We start from the raw sequence: 15,966 nt of genomic DNA on the forward strand, positions 1-15,966 counted from the left end.
TTTTCCACATTCATTACATTGATAGACTTTGCCTCCTATGTGTGTTCTCTGAGTTATATTAAGAACTGACTTCTCCCCAAAGGGTTCTCCCAAGTTGTTATATTCAAATATTCTCTCTCCTGTGCCAAGAAAGTCTGATCTCCCATTGAAATTATCCACTCTTTAATATACTCATAACCTTTCACCTCTAAATGAACTCTTGTGTTCCAAGAGAGATGATTTCTCAAAAGTTGTAGCATATTCTTGAAACTCATAAAGATTTTCTGTTCTTTGTGCCATCTTACTGAGCATGAGGGTTGAATTACTACAGAATGTTTTATCAGATTCATTATGTTCACAAGGACTCTGTCCTATGTAAGCTTGGTTATATGGGATGACAACTGCCGTCTCATGGAAAGCTTTCCCACATTCCTTGTATTCCTTATTGCTTTGAATAAAGCATTGCTCTATATTTTTAGTTCTCTGATATGGGATTAAATCGTCATTATGACTGAGGTGTTTTCCATTTTGAATGAATTCATAAGGTTTCTTTCCCATTTGAGGTTGTTCTCTCACTGCTGTATTTATAAATTTTAATTTATTTATGGTTAATCTGAAGAAACGATTGTTCCTTACTGTATTGAGGCCAACAGCCTTCTTACTTAAATAGGTTTTCTTATTAATAATTAATTCTGAAATACATTTCAAATTCATACCACAAGAGTCACACCTACACGGTATTTTTATGGAAGGAACTGTGTCTGTGCTGAAATTAAAAATTTTTCCTAATACATTACCTCTGTGCACAGTCAGTGTTTTGTTGTTGATAAATGGAGCTTGCCAGAAACGTCTGTCCTGGGTTTCTTGAGTCTCTTCTGCTTGGCTATCAATTTTGCAGACTTCTAAAGATGACAAAGACCAACAAACCATAAGCCATGAATCGTGTCTTAATTATGATGAAATTACACTTAAAACAAATGCCCTTCTACGTCACTGACTTAGTTTTGTGAAATAAGAGTGATCCAAACAGTCATACTGCCCCATCCGTTTGGATTAGAAAAACAAAATCTGAAAGGGTAGAAAAGGGGATTAAAAACTTAGAACACACACATCTACATTTGGTAATTTACAAATACATACTTCAAGACTTAATATGTACGTTACAAATAAATATAAAGCATGGTGAAGAAAAGACTTAAAAAAAAAAAAAGGCTCTTCTAGGAAGGGGAAATGTAGAGACCAGAGAGGCCATGAAACTTAGTAGATAAGAGTGCCTTAAAGATGGGCACCTGGGTGGCTCAGTGGGTTAGGCCGCTGCCTTCGGCTCAGGTCATGATCTCAGGGTCCTGGGATCGAGTCCCACATTGGGCTCTCTGCTCAGCAGGGAGCCTGCTTCCTCCTTTCTCTCTCTGCCTACTTGTGATCTCTGTCTGTCAAATAAATAAATAATATATTTAAAAAAAAAAAAGAGTGCCTTAAAGAAATAGAGGAACGATTTGGTATCCTTTAGAAGGATCAAACTTTACATAATTTTCCTCTCATACTTACATTAGTGCACCTAAATTCTCTCTAAACTTTACATGTTTCCAGTTTCATTCTCCCCCCTTTAAAACTACTTCTGTTTTGTTATATATACATTAATTTAGTATACTGTTAATACCACATTAAATTTCTGGAAGCACTGATTTCTTTGTGCCTATGAAGAGAGTCCTGTAATGTAGTTTCTAACTTTCCTTCTCTTCATGTTACTTATAAAAAATACAATGTCTACCAGGAAAAGTAAAATTAAAAAGATGAGGAAGAAGACGGAAAGACAATCAAATCCTTCCGTTGTTTTTAGTTGTGGTATATTCAAGCTTATTTGGTCAGATAGCCTACCACCAAATGCTAATTTCTCCCCACTATAAACTCTCTCTGACATATTATTAGTAAGAATTTTTCTTTTACGCCCAGATTTCTACATTTCTTGGTTTTATGTGTATGTATAACCATGGAAGACCTGACCCCAAATACTCAATGATCTATCTATTCACCCTAGGAATTCTCAGCTATATTTCACATTACCTTCTTGCTCAGTACATACAATGTAACAATGATGACCCTGTTTAAAAACCTCTTCAAAGCCCATTGTCTCCAAGCACCATTAAAGGAAATGTATTGCAGTTATAATGCTTGGGTGGAGGGGGAACATGTCCTCAACTACATACATATTGGGTATTCAAGTGATCGCTTCACTAGTCCATCATGTCTTCTTTGTAGAAATGCCAGACTATTAATTTGTCAAAAATCATTCACGTTCTAGCAAGACTTTTCAACTCAGCTGGCTTACATTCCCATTTTGGACTTGCTCAGAACTTCGCTCTTTAGGAAAATGACACTGTCTCATAATAAGTCTTCACAAACATCTCCACCATTTCAAGTCCTACTTATGCATCAATTTAAAAAATTAATTGCATTCTATACATCTCATTATATGTTGTGTGGTGCAAAAATAATGAATACTGTTATGCTGAAAATAAAAAATGAAAAGAAAAACAAAAAAACAATCTGAGGGTTTGGAAGAGGTGCGGGGTGGGAGGATGGGGAAACTTGGTGGTGGGTATTAGAGAGGGCATAGATTGCATGGAGCATTGGGTGCGGTGCAAAAACAATGAATACTGATACACTGAAGAGAAATAAAAAATTAAAATAAATATATAAATAAAAATGTAAAAAGGTGAAAAAAAAACTGTTGGCTAATACTCCCTTGAAAAATAAACATACCCTGTTAACTGCTGAAATTTGAAATACTTGGTAATCTTTTTTCTTTTTCCATCTACGATCTATGGTGTGTGGCAAGTATTTATATCTGATTTCCTCTGAATACACCTGAGTGATTATGAAAGTAATGGTCCTTAACAGATGGTGTGCTTTTTCAAAATAAAGTTCAAGTTTTCTACAAATCTGTAATTTTGAACAAGAACTTACAGGTTTATAACCCAAAAGCCCCATTTAGAAATTAATTCCTTATAATATTTTCTGAATATAAGGGCTCTCTCACTCATCAAGAGGCACAGTTAATGAATTAAGTAATGATCGAATAGCTAATATATGTTATATAACATAGTAAGATATGCTCTCTTTGAAGAAATTATAATCCAGAGAATAGCTTCTTCATTCAACATCCATACACTACCAGGAATCAGATTCTATAGTAGATAACGTAAATTAAAGGAATGAAGGAACATTTTAAAAGCTGTGGAAAGCTGAGCTTAAATTTGAAAATGTGCTTAAAACCAATGATAATGATATTAACAACAAGAAAAGTTAACAGGAAAACTAACCATTACCATGAGCCAAGCACTGTTCCAGGTACTTTTCATGTATTAACTCACAAAAATCCCCAAGTATGTTAGGAATGAAATGTAGACTTATATGGCAGGGAAAGCACATCTGTGGGTAATCCTAAAAAGAAGGATTAGCACCAGTTCTGTGCCATACAGAGGAAACATAGCCATATTTAAGGGTAACTGGGGCACCTGGGTGGCTCGGGTGGTTACGTGTCTGACTCCTGGATTTCAGCTCAGATTGTGATCTCAGGATTGTGAGGATCAAGCCCTGTGTAGGGCTCCATGCTTAGCAGAGGTTTTTTTGTTTGTTTGTTTTCATTTTTTTTTTAAGATTTTATGTATTTATTTGACAGAGAAAGAGAGAGGGAACACAAGCAGGGGAAAAGAGAGAGGGAGAAGGAGGCTCCCTGCTGAGCAGGGAGCCCAACTCAGGGCTCAATCCCAAGACACTGGGTCATGACCTGAGCTGAAGGCAGACACCCAATGACTGAGTCACCCAGGCAACCCTCAGCACAGTCTGCTTGAGATACTTTCTTTCCCTCTTCTGCTGGTCCTCCCCCAACTCATGTGTGCTTGCTCTAAATAAATAAATAAAATCTTTTTTTCACAGGGTAAAAAAGATTAAGGGTCATTAAATGAGAAAAACATAAATTTGCTGTATTATGTATTGGGCAAAAGACAACTCAAGATAATAACATGATAAATTAGATGCTTCGGCAGGCCAAGTCTAACTGCATTTAGGAATCAGAACAAAGAGGAAAACAGTATGCCCAAGTGTTCTGGGTGGTATCAGCGCATACTGAGATTATAAAAATAATTTTTTTAAAGTTTACAAAAATATAACAATAGTGATCTAACATTAATAAGAAAGGAAGACAGAAAAGTAAAATGACACAAGGACATAGTTACAAGAGAAGATTCACAGGAGGTAACAAATGAAGTGGGGAAAATTTATGATTTGTAAATGCTGACTGTGATATTACTTCTTCCCACACTGAAGGGATCAGGATATCCTGTATCTTCTGTGTACACACAGGTATAACACTGAATGTCAAGTGGGCAAAAGATGCTAAAAATATATTGGGGCACCTGGGTGGCTCAGTGGGTTAAGCCGCTGCCTTCGGTTCAGGTCATGATCCAGGGTCCTGGGATCGAGTCCCCCATCAGGCTCTCTGCTCGGCAGGGAGCCTGCTTCCCTCTCTCTCTCTCTCTCTCTCTCTCTGCCAGCCTCTCTACCTACCTGTGATCTCTCTCTGTCAAATAAATAAAATAAAATCTTTAAAAAAAATTTAAAAATATAAATATGCAGTTAGCAGAATAAATGAAAACCTCTTATTTTAGCTATAGAAAGGTATTATTTTATTTCAAAAATGCAATTTGACGATTTGTACTTTAACAGGTAAATGTAGTCTGTTGCTATTTATGGTGATTCCTGAAATATATCAAGTCATCTCTCACATTTTACCTGGTACTTTATATCTGTCACAATTTACTACCAATTCTATTGTACTTTTCTTCCTCCTTTTTGAAATAATTTCTTATCTTTTCCATTTTTTCTTCCTTACAACTTTAGAAGTTATACACATCTGTTTCTCAGCTTTAAGGGGCTATCCATCACATCATACCATGAATATTTAACTTAAAATCTACACTAATTCAATATCTTTTAGATCTCCCTTTCTGAAGAACAGAAGCATCAAGCTCAATTTGATCACCTCTCACCTCATTTATATACAGTTAGTGCTCTGTGTATGTTTTTTAGCCCTACATATTAGTATTATAATTGTTTTACACACCCATTTGTTCAGATTCACCTCTGTGTTTTGTCATGACTTATCACTTGCCACTCCTCTCCAGCATTCTTTTGGGTTTCATTTTCTTTTCCTGTAGTATGTCCATTAGAATTTTACAATGAAATTACACAATTAAAAGTACAGCTGCTATAATTTATTTCATTACCAATGCAAATTTAATGATACTCTGAGACGAACTCCCCTGTTGACTAAACCTCAGTTAGTGTCCTCTGAGCCCTGTGCTCAACTAGGCCTTGACTAGGTCTTCCAGGTCTATCCGGCCTGAGCTCAGTTTCCGCAAGAACCCTTTGAAGTCAGTCTAGTGACAGTCCCTTCACCCTTGATATCTGATCAAGTTCCTTAAACCCTGTCCCTTATGGGTTAGTGCCCGATCTGCATTCAGCAAGAATCCCCCTACTGTTGGTGTTTCTCTTAGTAATCTTCTATCCAGTGATTCCCCTGACTCTGCCTGTTGGCTGTAAGTCCCTAGCTGTCTTAGCAGTATGTGGAGTTGAGCTCGGTTTTACTGAAACTTCTAACCCCCTATACCAACAGTTACTGAATAAAATCTGTATCTATCACTGTTAACTGGTGGCTGGCTTTATTTCTCATAGAAGCAGCATGAGCCCAGCTGACTGGTGGAAGAGAAACAGGAATAAAGAAATAAACCCTCTGTGACACAGGCTTGGATGGGCAGCCAAAAGCTGAAAACGGAGCACAGACACTGAGGAAATTCTGACGTGAAGATCCAAGAACTAGGGAACAGTATCAAATACAGCTACACATAAGGAACTGGAGTCCCAGGAAAACATTAAGAATGAAATACATCAAACCACTTATTTAGGAAACCGAGAAGACAAGAAAAATAACCAGGAAACCCACCCTGCCCACCCCCCGCACTAAATAAAACAAAGGTAAATCTGGAAACAACAGAGTTGAACAGCTAAAAACCAAAGATGAAAAGAAAATCTTGACAGCAACAAGAGAAAACAGAATATTAAATATGGAAAAACAGAGATTTAAAAATCAGAGAAGGTAGTATGTAGCCTAGAAGACAGTGAAGTGAATCAAGTATGAGCAGAAAAGTGTCGATCCAGATTTCTGTACCGACAGAAAACATCTTGCACAAGACGACCTGTGGGCAGAAAGAGCTGCTTGATGCCTTGTGGGGTTTGAAGTAAAATATCACACAGAACGGGAGGAGGAACAGAAGCATATTATTATAACACTGTAAGCTTCTTATAAAATAGCATGACGTCATTTGAAATCAGACTGTCATAGTCTGAAGGTATCGTATCCCACAGGGCATCCACTTAAGTGGTTAAAATATTCCCATTAAAACATGAGAGATTTTCACATTAATTAAAAAAGACCCAACCATGTATTAGCTATAGGAAACCCACTCTAAATATAAATAGATTAAAAGTAAGAAGATGGAAAAAGATACACCACACAGACATTACAAGAAAGCTGAAGGGACTATTAATAATTTTTTTTTTTTTTTTTTTTTTTTTGCCTCCAGGGCTTCTGACTATATACCGTGGGTTCCCATGACTAGCCATCTCACCTCAGACTAGTAATTCACTAGAACACCTCAAAAAACCCCAAAAAACTATTTACTTATATATTGCTAATTTATTTTATTTTATTTTTAAAGATTTTATTTATTTATTTGAGAGCAAGACAAAGTGAGAGAGGGAAACAAGCAGTGGGATCGGGAGAGAGAGAAGCAGGCTTCCCTCCCAGCAGAGAGCCAGATGTGCAGAGCTCGACCATGACCTGGGCCAAAGGCAGACTCTTAACAACTGACCCACCTGGGCGGCCCCTATATTACCAATTTATTATAAAGGATTCAATTCTGGAGCAGCCAAAGAGAACAGATATATAGGCAAGGGTTGGGGACGTGTGTGGTATGTGGAACTCCTACACCCTCTCTGGCGCACACCTCTTGAAGCTTCCTGAACTGTTGTTTAGAGGCTCCTAGAGAGGTTTCATTACCTAGGCTTGAGTGATTAAGTCACTGGCCACTGGTGATGGCCTCCCCCACACACACCTGAAGTGATCTCGCGGCCCCCAGCCACCAGTTACTTCAGTATACAAAAGACACTCTTTTCATGCCAGAGATTCCAAGGGTTTTAGGAACTATGTGCCAGGAACCATGGGAAAGAGCCAAAACAAATTTTTTTCCCTTTGGTTATATTATAGTCTCTCTCACTACTAAAACCTGCAATGGACCCCCATTTTTTTTTTAAGAACATTCAAATTTTGCAGCATGGCCTAGAACTTCAAGATCAAGTGTATGCTGGTGTCTCCAACTTTATTTCATGCCATTGCTCACTGTGCTTGTCGTGACAGAAACACACTAGCCATCTTGCTGTTGACTGAATGAGTCCAGGGTGCTCCTGACCAAGACGTTCCTGCCTCTCTCAGCAATGCTCTTCTACATATCTTTGCTGTCAAGACTTTTCATGTAATTTAGGTCCTTTCCAGATACAATCTTGAAGAGAGTACCCCTGGCCACTTGGCTGAAACAGTCTACTTATCCCCAATACCCTCTATCACTATCATCTCATCTTCTGGTCTTTAAAACCCTTCACAGCATTTAGCATGACCTGAAATTATAGGATTAATTTATTTGCATCCTTTCTTCCTCTGCGGTCCTTATCTCTACACCTCCCTGCTGAATGTAAGCCCAGCTTACATTCTTGACTTTCTTGTTCATTGATGTATATCCTGAGCTTTTAGAAGGGCATTAGTTAAATTGTCCTCACCCTGTCGCTCCCTGGCAGCTCTGGTCCCACTGAAATGAGAACCATAAGCTTTGCCTCCAGCTTGACGAGAAAACACCGCACGGCCTGGCAAGGCTCTTTGTTGCTGTGTTTGCTCAAATGATCCAAAGTCCATTTCCGTTGTTTGCATTCAAGGAAGCACGTGCGGATGTGAAGGGGGGAAAGGGGGAGACAGGTAAGCTCCCATCATCCTGGTGGGAGCTCAGCGGGGTTGTTGTGGGGCTTGTGGCTTCAGCAGCAGAGAGCAGATGGGCCACTAGTTCCCTTCCCTGAACCCCGACCTCAGCAGGACACCAGGCTCCACCCACAGGGTCTGGGAGTTCACTGTGTGCCTCAGAAGGAGGCCTCCCAGGTGAGGGGCATCTGAGGTCACTTTCCTTCTCAGCAGCTCCTCACTGCCTCCAGAAACTCAACATTTACGAAGGAGACGTGGAGCCGGCAGAGGGGTGCGATTTCACAGGTGTGGGGCTGTAGAGGTCATCAAGAGGAGCCCCGAGGAGCACTCACGTGCCACGCAGGCACCATCCCGTGCTCCCGGAAAATGCCCAGTCCTCTCCATCAGCACCACGACAATCAGGCAGCAACTAGTCTCAGGACCCAGCCTGAGGTGAGACACGCCACCTCCATCTCACCAGGGGGAAGTGAGCCCCTGCCCCACCACTGGGAGCTGAGGGCTCTGGGCAACGGTGGGGCATCCCGTATGCACAGATGCTTTCCAAGCCTTGGTTCCACAGAAAAAAATAACAACTGAGAAAGATACATTTTGGGAATGTTTTCATGTTAAAAATTAATGAATGCAAAACTACATTAATATTTGGCTAACTCCCCGCCGTCACCAACTTTGATTTCCCTAAGACGATTTCTGAGAATCACAGCAGTTAGAGGTGTACTTGAAACTGTCAACAGTGTTCAGTTACAGATGTGCTTGTACTCCAAAGCCAAGTTCTCGAACTCGAGAGCGAGCAGAGCACCACCTGGCCTGCCAGGGGCCCTTCTCTGCATGCACAACCCGTCTTGTAGTCAACCACCAAGGATCTGGTTCTGCAGAAAGTCCTTCCCGAGAGACTGGCCAGGAGAGGGCACTGGGCGAGGAAGAGAACAAGGAAGGAAGCTGATCTGCCCTCCCCTCCACACTGTGGCCTCCAGAGAATGATTGGAAGCCCAGGGAAAGCTGAGCCCCTGCCCAGCGCGGTGGCCCTCGGTGACTTGGTGACACATAGACCCTGACTTCCATGGGGACCAGGGCATTTCATTCATCCTGTGTCTGGCACATGGGGGCAAGAGGGTGGTAGCTCAGGAAATGTTTATTAATATCTAAGCTTAACCGATCTCTGAAAATATCTGAATATTATCTCTGAAATACAGCTGAGTGGTAAAAGACAGATTATGAAGGCCCTGACCATCTCAAGCATCCAAGTTGCTCTGTGCTGTCTGCAGGGGCCACGGGAGGGCCTGAAAGTTCCCAGTCAACAATCTGGGCACCAGGACATCAGAGAAGCTGTGACTCTCTGGACACAAGCATATGCAAGAAAAAAATGCCCCTAAGTGCCTATATACAACATGCAAGAAAGCAAAACAAAACCGCCTATTTTCCTTGAAACTATGGGAAGTGCCTTGACAAATTCCTAAGAAGCACAGGATTACAGAAAGAAATTTGACAATGCTTATTGTAAGTTAACACATATCAAAAGTTATTACTAGCCTATTTCATGCTGTCTTTATTTTATTGAACCTAAAAATAAGCGGATTCCTGAATCCAGTCCCTCTAGCTCTGTTTTTTCCACAAAGGTTAATTTCCAAACCAAAAATTACTTTCGTGTTGTGTCAAGTAAGACTTTGCCTGACCCAAGTTTACGAAGATTTACTCCTGTATTTTCTTCTACAAGGCACAGAGTTTAACAGAGTCTGCTTCTCGCCCTCTGCCCCTCCCTGCATGCTTTCTCTCTCAGATAAATAAATTAATTAAAGAAAGAAAAAAAGGAGCTGTAGAGTTTAGTTCTTACGTTTAGGCCTAGGATCTACTTTGAGTTAATTCTGGTGTATGATGTAAGGAACCAACTTTCCTCCTTTTCACGTGGATATCCAGTCTCCCAGCACCATTTATTAAAAAGCAATTCTTTCCTCATTAAGTTGTTCTGGCCCTCTTGCCAAAAATGAACTGATCTTAGATATAAGGATTTATTTCTGGACTTTCATGCATCTGTGTGTCTAGCCTTCGGCCAGTCCTATACCATCACGATCGCTGTAGCTCTGTGGGAAGTTCTGAAGTCAGAAGCACGAGTCTCCTAATAGTGTTCTTTTCCAAGACCGTTTCAGTGGGGTCCTCTGCATGTCCGCATGCATTTTAGGATTAGCTTGCTTGTCAGCATCCACAAACACCCTGCTGGCTTTTGAAGCAGAGCTTAACAGACCCTCCCTCACTCCTGCTATGTACAGAAGTCCACAGACCCCCAGGACAGCATCGAATTCCTGGTGAGATAAAAATGCTTTATGCCTGGCTTGATGAAAATACCCATGGCAGGAATGAGAAAGCAGAGGTCTACGAATGCCCAAACTGGAAGGAAATCAGGACCCAGTTCCTGTTACTCTTGTGATCTTGCAATCCACAAATAAAAAGTAAAAGCATAAAAACTGCTTTATGGGAAAAAAAGAAGTATAAAGGGCTCTGAATTCACAGTGGAAGAGATTGCAGTCGTAGTAAAATTTTATAAAGTAGAAAATCCAAATAATTTCTAGCAATGAGATATTTTTAGCAAAATCTTCTGAATCATCCCGGCATATCACCAAAAGGGTTGTGCCAGAGCATAGGCCGTGCAGACGGACAGACAGAAGTCTGAGTCCCAGCTGTGCCACCTCCTAGCTGAAGACCCTGGACACACTGTGCAGCGTTTTCTCATTGATAAAACACTAGATTGCAGCTCTACCTCAGCAGGTACTGTGAGGTCTATGTGCCCCGGTGATCTCCTGGACCAAGCACAGCACCTCAGTCCAGGTGCTTAGTACCTGGTGCCCACAGTGGCATCTAAGTCAAGGCTCCAGGCTCTAGCTGTCCCTTCTGGGCCCTCAGCAGATAATGTTTGCCAGCATTTCCAGCAAGCAGGTATTTCAAAGGAAATCAAATGAGACAAGCTTTCTAAATGCCACTACGACAACAGAACTTGTGTCTGTATATGTGTGTGCACGTTTTCACACGTCTGTGCGTGCTTGTGGTAGGAAGGGGCCAGCACAGGTATTTTCTTCATGTTGCTACAGAACCAGGGAAACAGTGCACACAGCTCTTTCTAGCCATCTTGATCCATGACGGGCTTTCTATCTTGTCTCTACAGCATTCACATAATTATGCTCAGACAAATAAATGTGAAATTAACTGAAAACATTTTTCAGTGGCCCCACTTAGAGACCGGTAAACTCTAAGAGACATTAGAAACAAAATTAACCAAACTTCTGAAATAGAAACATTTCCAGGAAGGGGACTGTCCATACCCATACCCACACCATGATAATAGAAGCTCCTAAATTACCAAAACCATCCACCAATGACATGAATGTTAGATCTTTTATTATAGTACCAAAAGTCCCTGAGGCTTTTTTTTGGGGGGGGGGTTCCCCCAAGTCTGCTCTTTGTCAGGCAGTTTCTATTGTTCTACCTTCAAACTTGACCGAATATTCCCTTTGTCTATCTCCATTCTCCTGAGGAGTCCTTCCACAGACTTTCTCATTCAGTTACTGTATGTTACAGTTCTAAAGTTTTTCTTTGATTTTTATGTCTTCTATAGCTTTGCTAAAACTGAGACTTCCTATTTTCACTTGTTTCCAGCATCTTTGTAACTGATCACTGAAGCATTTCGTCACGGCTGTTTCAGGATCCCCATCCTATAATTCCAACATCTCCATCTCCTTACTGTCGGCATGTGCTGATGTTTGTTCTGTTCCAGTTGCTTGTCCTGGTGCTTGGTAGGACAGGCGATGTTCAGTTGTGTCTGCTGTGCTGTCCTCTGGCTGCACTTCCCAGCCAGTGTGCCTTTTTCTTTCCACCCTCCAGGTCTCCTGATGTTTGGTTTATATGTAATGTCCAAAGTTTTCAGCTCCGTTTGAGAGGAAGGATAGGGAAAGTGTATCTATTCCACCTTATGTGGAACAGGAAGCGTTCAGAGGGTTTTTTTCTGAAAAGGAGTGCTGTTTACCAATGCTATCAGTAAGTCTAGGTAACAGGAGTACCTCAGTGGAATCCTTTCCCTCTTGAGTTCAGTCCCACGACCACGTCCTAACATGCTCGGTTGTCAGCACGGGGAGGCGGCCCTCCCCATGCTACAGAACTTACTTCCTCACCTGCTATGTTCTTCCTTCTTTTCTCCACTTCCTCCTTAAAAACTCATCAAGGAACCATGTGCCCGGGGCCACCTCTCCCCACAGAGTTCTCTCTCTTCTCTGCTTCTGGATGTTGATGTCACATCACCTATGTCTCTTGAGGGAAGAGAATATGCTTCTGCGGTGCCTTGGATGAAGTGCTGGGTGCACGGGCTGCTCTCAGACAGGGTTCAGAGAACTTCCCTGCATAGGAGAAAGGGAAAGGACCAGGAAATAGCTAATCCCACCCCTGGACTTGCAATAAGAAGGGGAAGAGAAAGCCCACACCAGCCTAAAAGGAACATAAAACAGATAAGAACAATGGGCGTGTGAGCCCCTATCTCTTACATAATTAACCCAAAGGTAGTCACTTTATTTATACATCATTAGGAACAATGATTACCTTGCCTGGAGAATAATTTCCAGTCCTAAGAGAAAATGAACTATTATCTTAAGATACACAGCTTTTTCCTGGATATAACAGCCGCAGCCCCTCAATCCCATCTAGGACTTGGAAATGACACTGGTTTGCAGGGACCGCCAGTCTCTGGAGTTGAAGGGCAGCAACGCCCCCACCTTCCACCCTGGAAGCCACTTGGCCTGAAGATGAATGGTCTTTCCTCCTCTCTCCCTCTACTTCCACAGAAACTCTAGAATCACAACCAAAAACTCTAACCTTGAGGCCGTGTAAAGTAAGAGATGGCGTGAGCAACATGAAACTCTGAAGACAAGGCCCCCCAGACTTCGGAGATGTCACGTGACTTTCAGGGTTCTCAGCACCTTGGGCAGCTCCCCCCGGGGTCAGCACCTCCCTTCCCAAAGGCCTCCAGCCCAAGGGCTACATCACCCCAGTAGTGGTTTTCTTTGCCCTTGTCGATACATGCTGTGGTGATTAGCTGACACCGGTGGGCTGAGCCCCTCTTAGACCGCACACTCCAGAGGGCACCAACCTGGTCACTCCCTGCCAGCATCACCACTTAGCACACAGTGCTGCTCACTTCCTACTGAGTAAATGAAGGCAGACAGGCACGAAGTTTTCCAAGTCTGGCTGCTCAAACCCTAACATGGTTTACTGCTGCAAGAGCACCCCAGGATATGCTGGTGATGACACGTGGATGCCCCACAGGACGGGCGAGCCACAGTGGTGGCATTTTAGCCAGTGACGTAAGGTGCTTGTGGTACTGGGCAGCTGGCACTCACTCTCCATGTCCAGGTGGAGGTGCCCAGCCAGCCCGACCTGCTCTCAAGTGCTTGTGGGCCTGTGAGCTGTTACACTGGTAGTGGGGCTCGGTCACAGGCCGGGCTCAGCTGGGAACGTGGCTCTCTCCCTGACACAGATGAAGGGGCTCAGGACAAAACAAGGAGCTAAGAAGGACCTGGAGAGACAAAGGGGAAAGGACATCATGTACGTGGGCCAAGTGCCAGCAGTGCTATCAGAGGCCCAGGCGCTGGCTCTGGACATGGCCACCAGCTGGCAGGACGGAGCCTGCCCTCACTCACACGTGCTCCACCACACACCCACCCACCAACGGGCACCGGGCAACCACACGAAGGCTTGTGAAAGCACACCGCTGGGCCCAGGCCTGGGGCCCCATTCGTGAGGTCAGGGCGGGCCTACAGCTCCGTGTGCCCCCTGGACCTGCGGGTGAGGCCTGGGCAGCTGCTCTGCCTCTATCACCTGGCCTGACGCACTCTGCCCTGGCTCTGCCCAGGAAGGCAGAGTGACTGAAGAAATGCGTTTTTCATTTAAGCGTAAGGAGTCACAGGTGGCTGATGGCTACCACCCAGTGTGGACGGGGCATTTCCACCCTCGCTGGCCATTCTACTGCGCGGTGCTGCTCTCCAGCAGCTGGAGGCTGTGTTCCACGCTGGGGCCACAGGGAAGTGCGTTTTGTCATTGAGGACAGGCAAAATGCACGTTCTATAAATTCCTAGAAAATCAGACTCACCTGGATCTAGCCTCTGAGGGGGGGGAAATGGTAATTCAAAGCAAAGGTACATTTTAAAGCCTACCCCATGTCTGAGGTCACCTGCCCCATTTTTTTTTTTTTTTTTTAAGATTTTGACAGACAGAGATCACAAGTAGGCAGAGAGGCAGACAGAGAAAGAGAGGGAGGGAAGCAGGCTCCCTGCTGAGCAGAAAGCCCGATGTAGGGCTTGATCCCAGGACCCTGAGATCATGACCTGAGCTGAAGGCAGCGGCTTAACCCACTGAGCCACCCAGGCGCCCCACCTGCTCTGTTTTTATAGGCACAGGAAACCAGCTGTACTCACACTGAACACCTGAACGTCGTTTCTGTTTCTGATTTCTTCCACAAGGGCCTGCGGTTTTCCTTTCGGTATTGGGATCATGCCCAGGATGACAGTCCCTGGGGTGGCCAGTGTCTGACGAACAGCCTGGATGAAAGGCTGACTGCAGAGCTCCATCTTCCCGATCTCGTTGATGATGCACACTCTGTGCTCTGGGCCACTGCTGGAACCTGCCTGGAGATGACAAAGACACCCAAGTCATGTTAATAAGCAAAGGGCCCCGGGGTCCTACTCCCCAGTCACTCACCAACTAAGCTTTGGAAGGCGGGAGACGACCTCTCAGTCTACAGGGGACTCGCTGGCAAACAGATCTGGGGGAACTCCCTCGGAAACTGCAGCAATCAGAAAATTCAGTTCCCCAAGCAACCCAGGTTCCTGGCAATTTTCACTCTTCTAGAATGGTTCCAGTAATAACCAAGCTTTGTATTTATATACACCCAGGAAATAAGCAGCAACCGAATGCCTCAGGTTTAAAATAAATGAGACAGCAAGCCTGGGAGCCCTTATTAGTAAAACTGGCCTCTTTTTGTGTGTGGTTCTGAGTTTCGGGAGCCTCCCTGTCTGGAGGACGTAACCGCTGCACTCAAATGCCTGTGTGGTTCACAGTGTGCACTGCGAGGGCTGGTGGAGAGAACTGAATGGTAAAAGGAAAGGGGTCCTGTTTAGAAGAAAAACAAGTGAGCAGGACTATGCCATTTTAACTGCAGATTCCCTTTCTAACGACTTCATCCCTCTCCTTCCTTCCGAGCCCCTCTTGGAACAGGTGCGGCAGCCAGCCTCCACAGGCCCCAGGGCCTCCCAGCTTCTTTGGCTCCCACCCTTGCTCTGACACCTCCTACAGTTCCAGGGCTGGTCTCTGTGATAAGCAGAATGGTGAAGGGATGGCATGTCCCCCTCTGAAATTAGGTAGAAAAGACCTCTGCGTCCAGCTTGGTCTCAATCTCTCTCTCAGATCATTTCCTCTGGGGAAGGCGAGCGCCATGGTGTAAGTAAGCACGCTCAGAAAGCACGTAGTAGGGAACAGAGGCCTCCTGACAACCGTGAGAGTGAGCTGGGAGGTGGAACGTCTCAGTCAAGCATGGGATGACTGTAACCTCATGACTGAGCCTGAGCCCGAACCACCCGGCTAAGCCCTTCCTGGACTCCTGACCCAGGAAAACCATGTAAGATAAAGCCCATGGTTCTAAACTCCTCAGTTCTGCGGCCCTTTGCTCCATAACCACTGACCACTAACTTCCATGCCTTCCCTGGAAAGCCTTCCCAGAGAAAGCTGACCGGACTCTGAATGGTCTTGCGGCAGTGGGGACACAAAAGAACATGTAACTCTTCGGTGAATGCTGAGTGACAACACATTTTATGTATCTTTGTATAAACGATGACTCTGAAAACTCTAAAGCTGATTTTTACTCCAGTTCTTAG

General features: G+C 43.7%; 1 protein-coding gene across 4 annotated transcripts in view; it reads right to left on the reverse strand.

Moving 5' to 3' along the window:
* Nucleotides 1-15,966, reverse strand: part of LOC123393940 (cancer-related nucleoside-triphosphatase homolog) — a 63,451-nt gene that overhangs the window by 22,817 nt on the left and 24,668 nt on the right. For 2 of the 4 annotated variants that reach the window (XR_006608765.1, XR_006608766.1), the window contains 3 exons: nt 14,512-14,721; nt 12,220-12,441; nt 777-881 (listed from right to left, as the gene is read on the reverse strand). Coding sequence is in view for 2 of the 4 variants with exons in the window: in XM_045087306.1 (XP_044943241.1) it covers nt 12,347-12,441; nt 14,512-14,721 (305 nt within the window). In the remaining 2 variants the exon portion in view is untranslated. Of the gene's footprint in view, nt 1-776; nt 882-11,427; nt 12,442-14,511; nt 14,722-15,966 lie in introns of those variants that run through there. The other 2 variants (XM_045087307.1, XM_045087306.1) reach the window with 2 other exon arrangements.

The sequence above is a fragment of the Mustela putorius genome, unplaced genomic scaffold, assembly GCF_011764305.1.
Source record: "Mustela putorius furo isolate JIRA1106 unplaced genomic scaffold, ASM1176430v1.1 tig00001093_pilon_pilon_pilon, whole genome shotgun sequence".
NCBI lineage: Eukaryota > Metazoa > Chordata > Mammalia > Carnivora > Mustelidae > Mustela > Mustela putorius.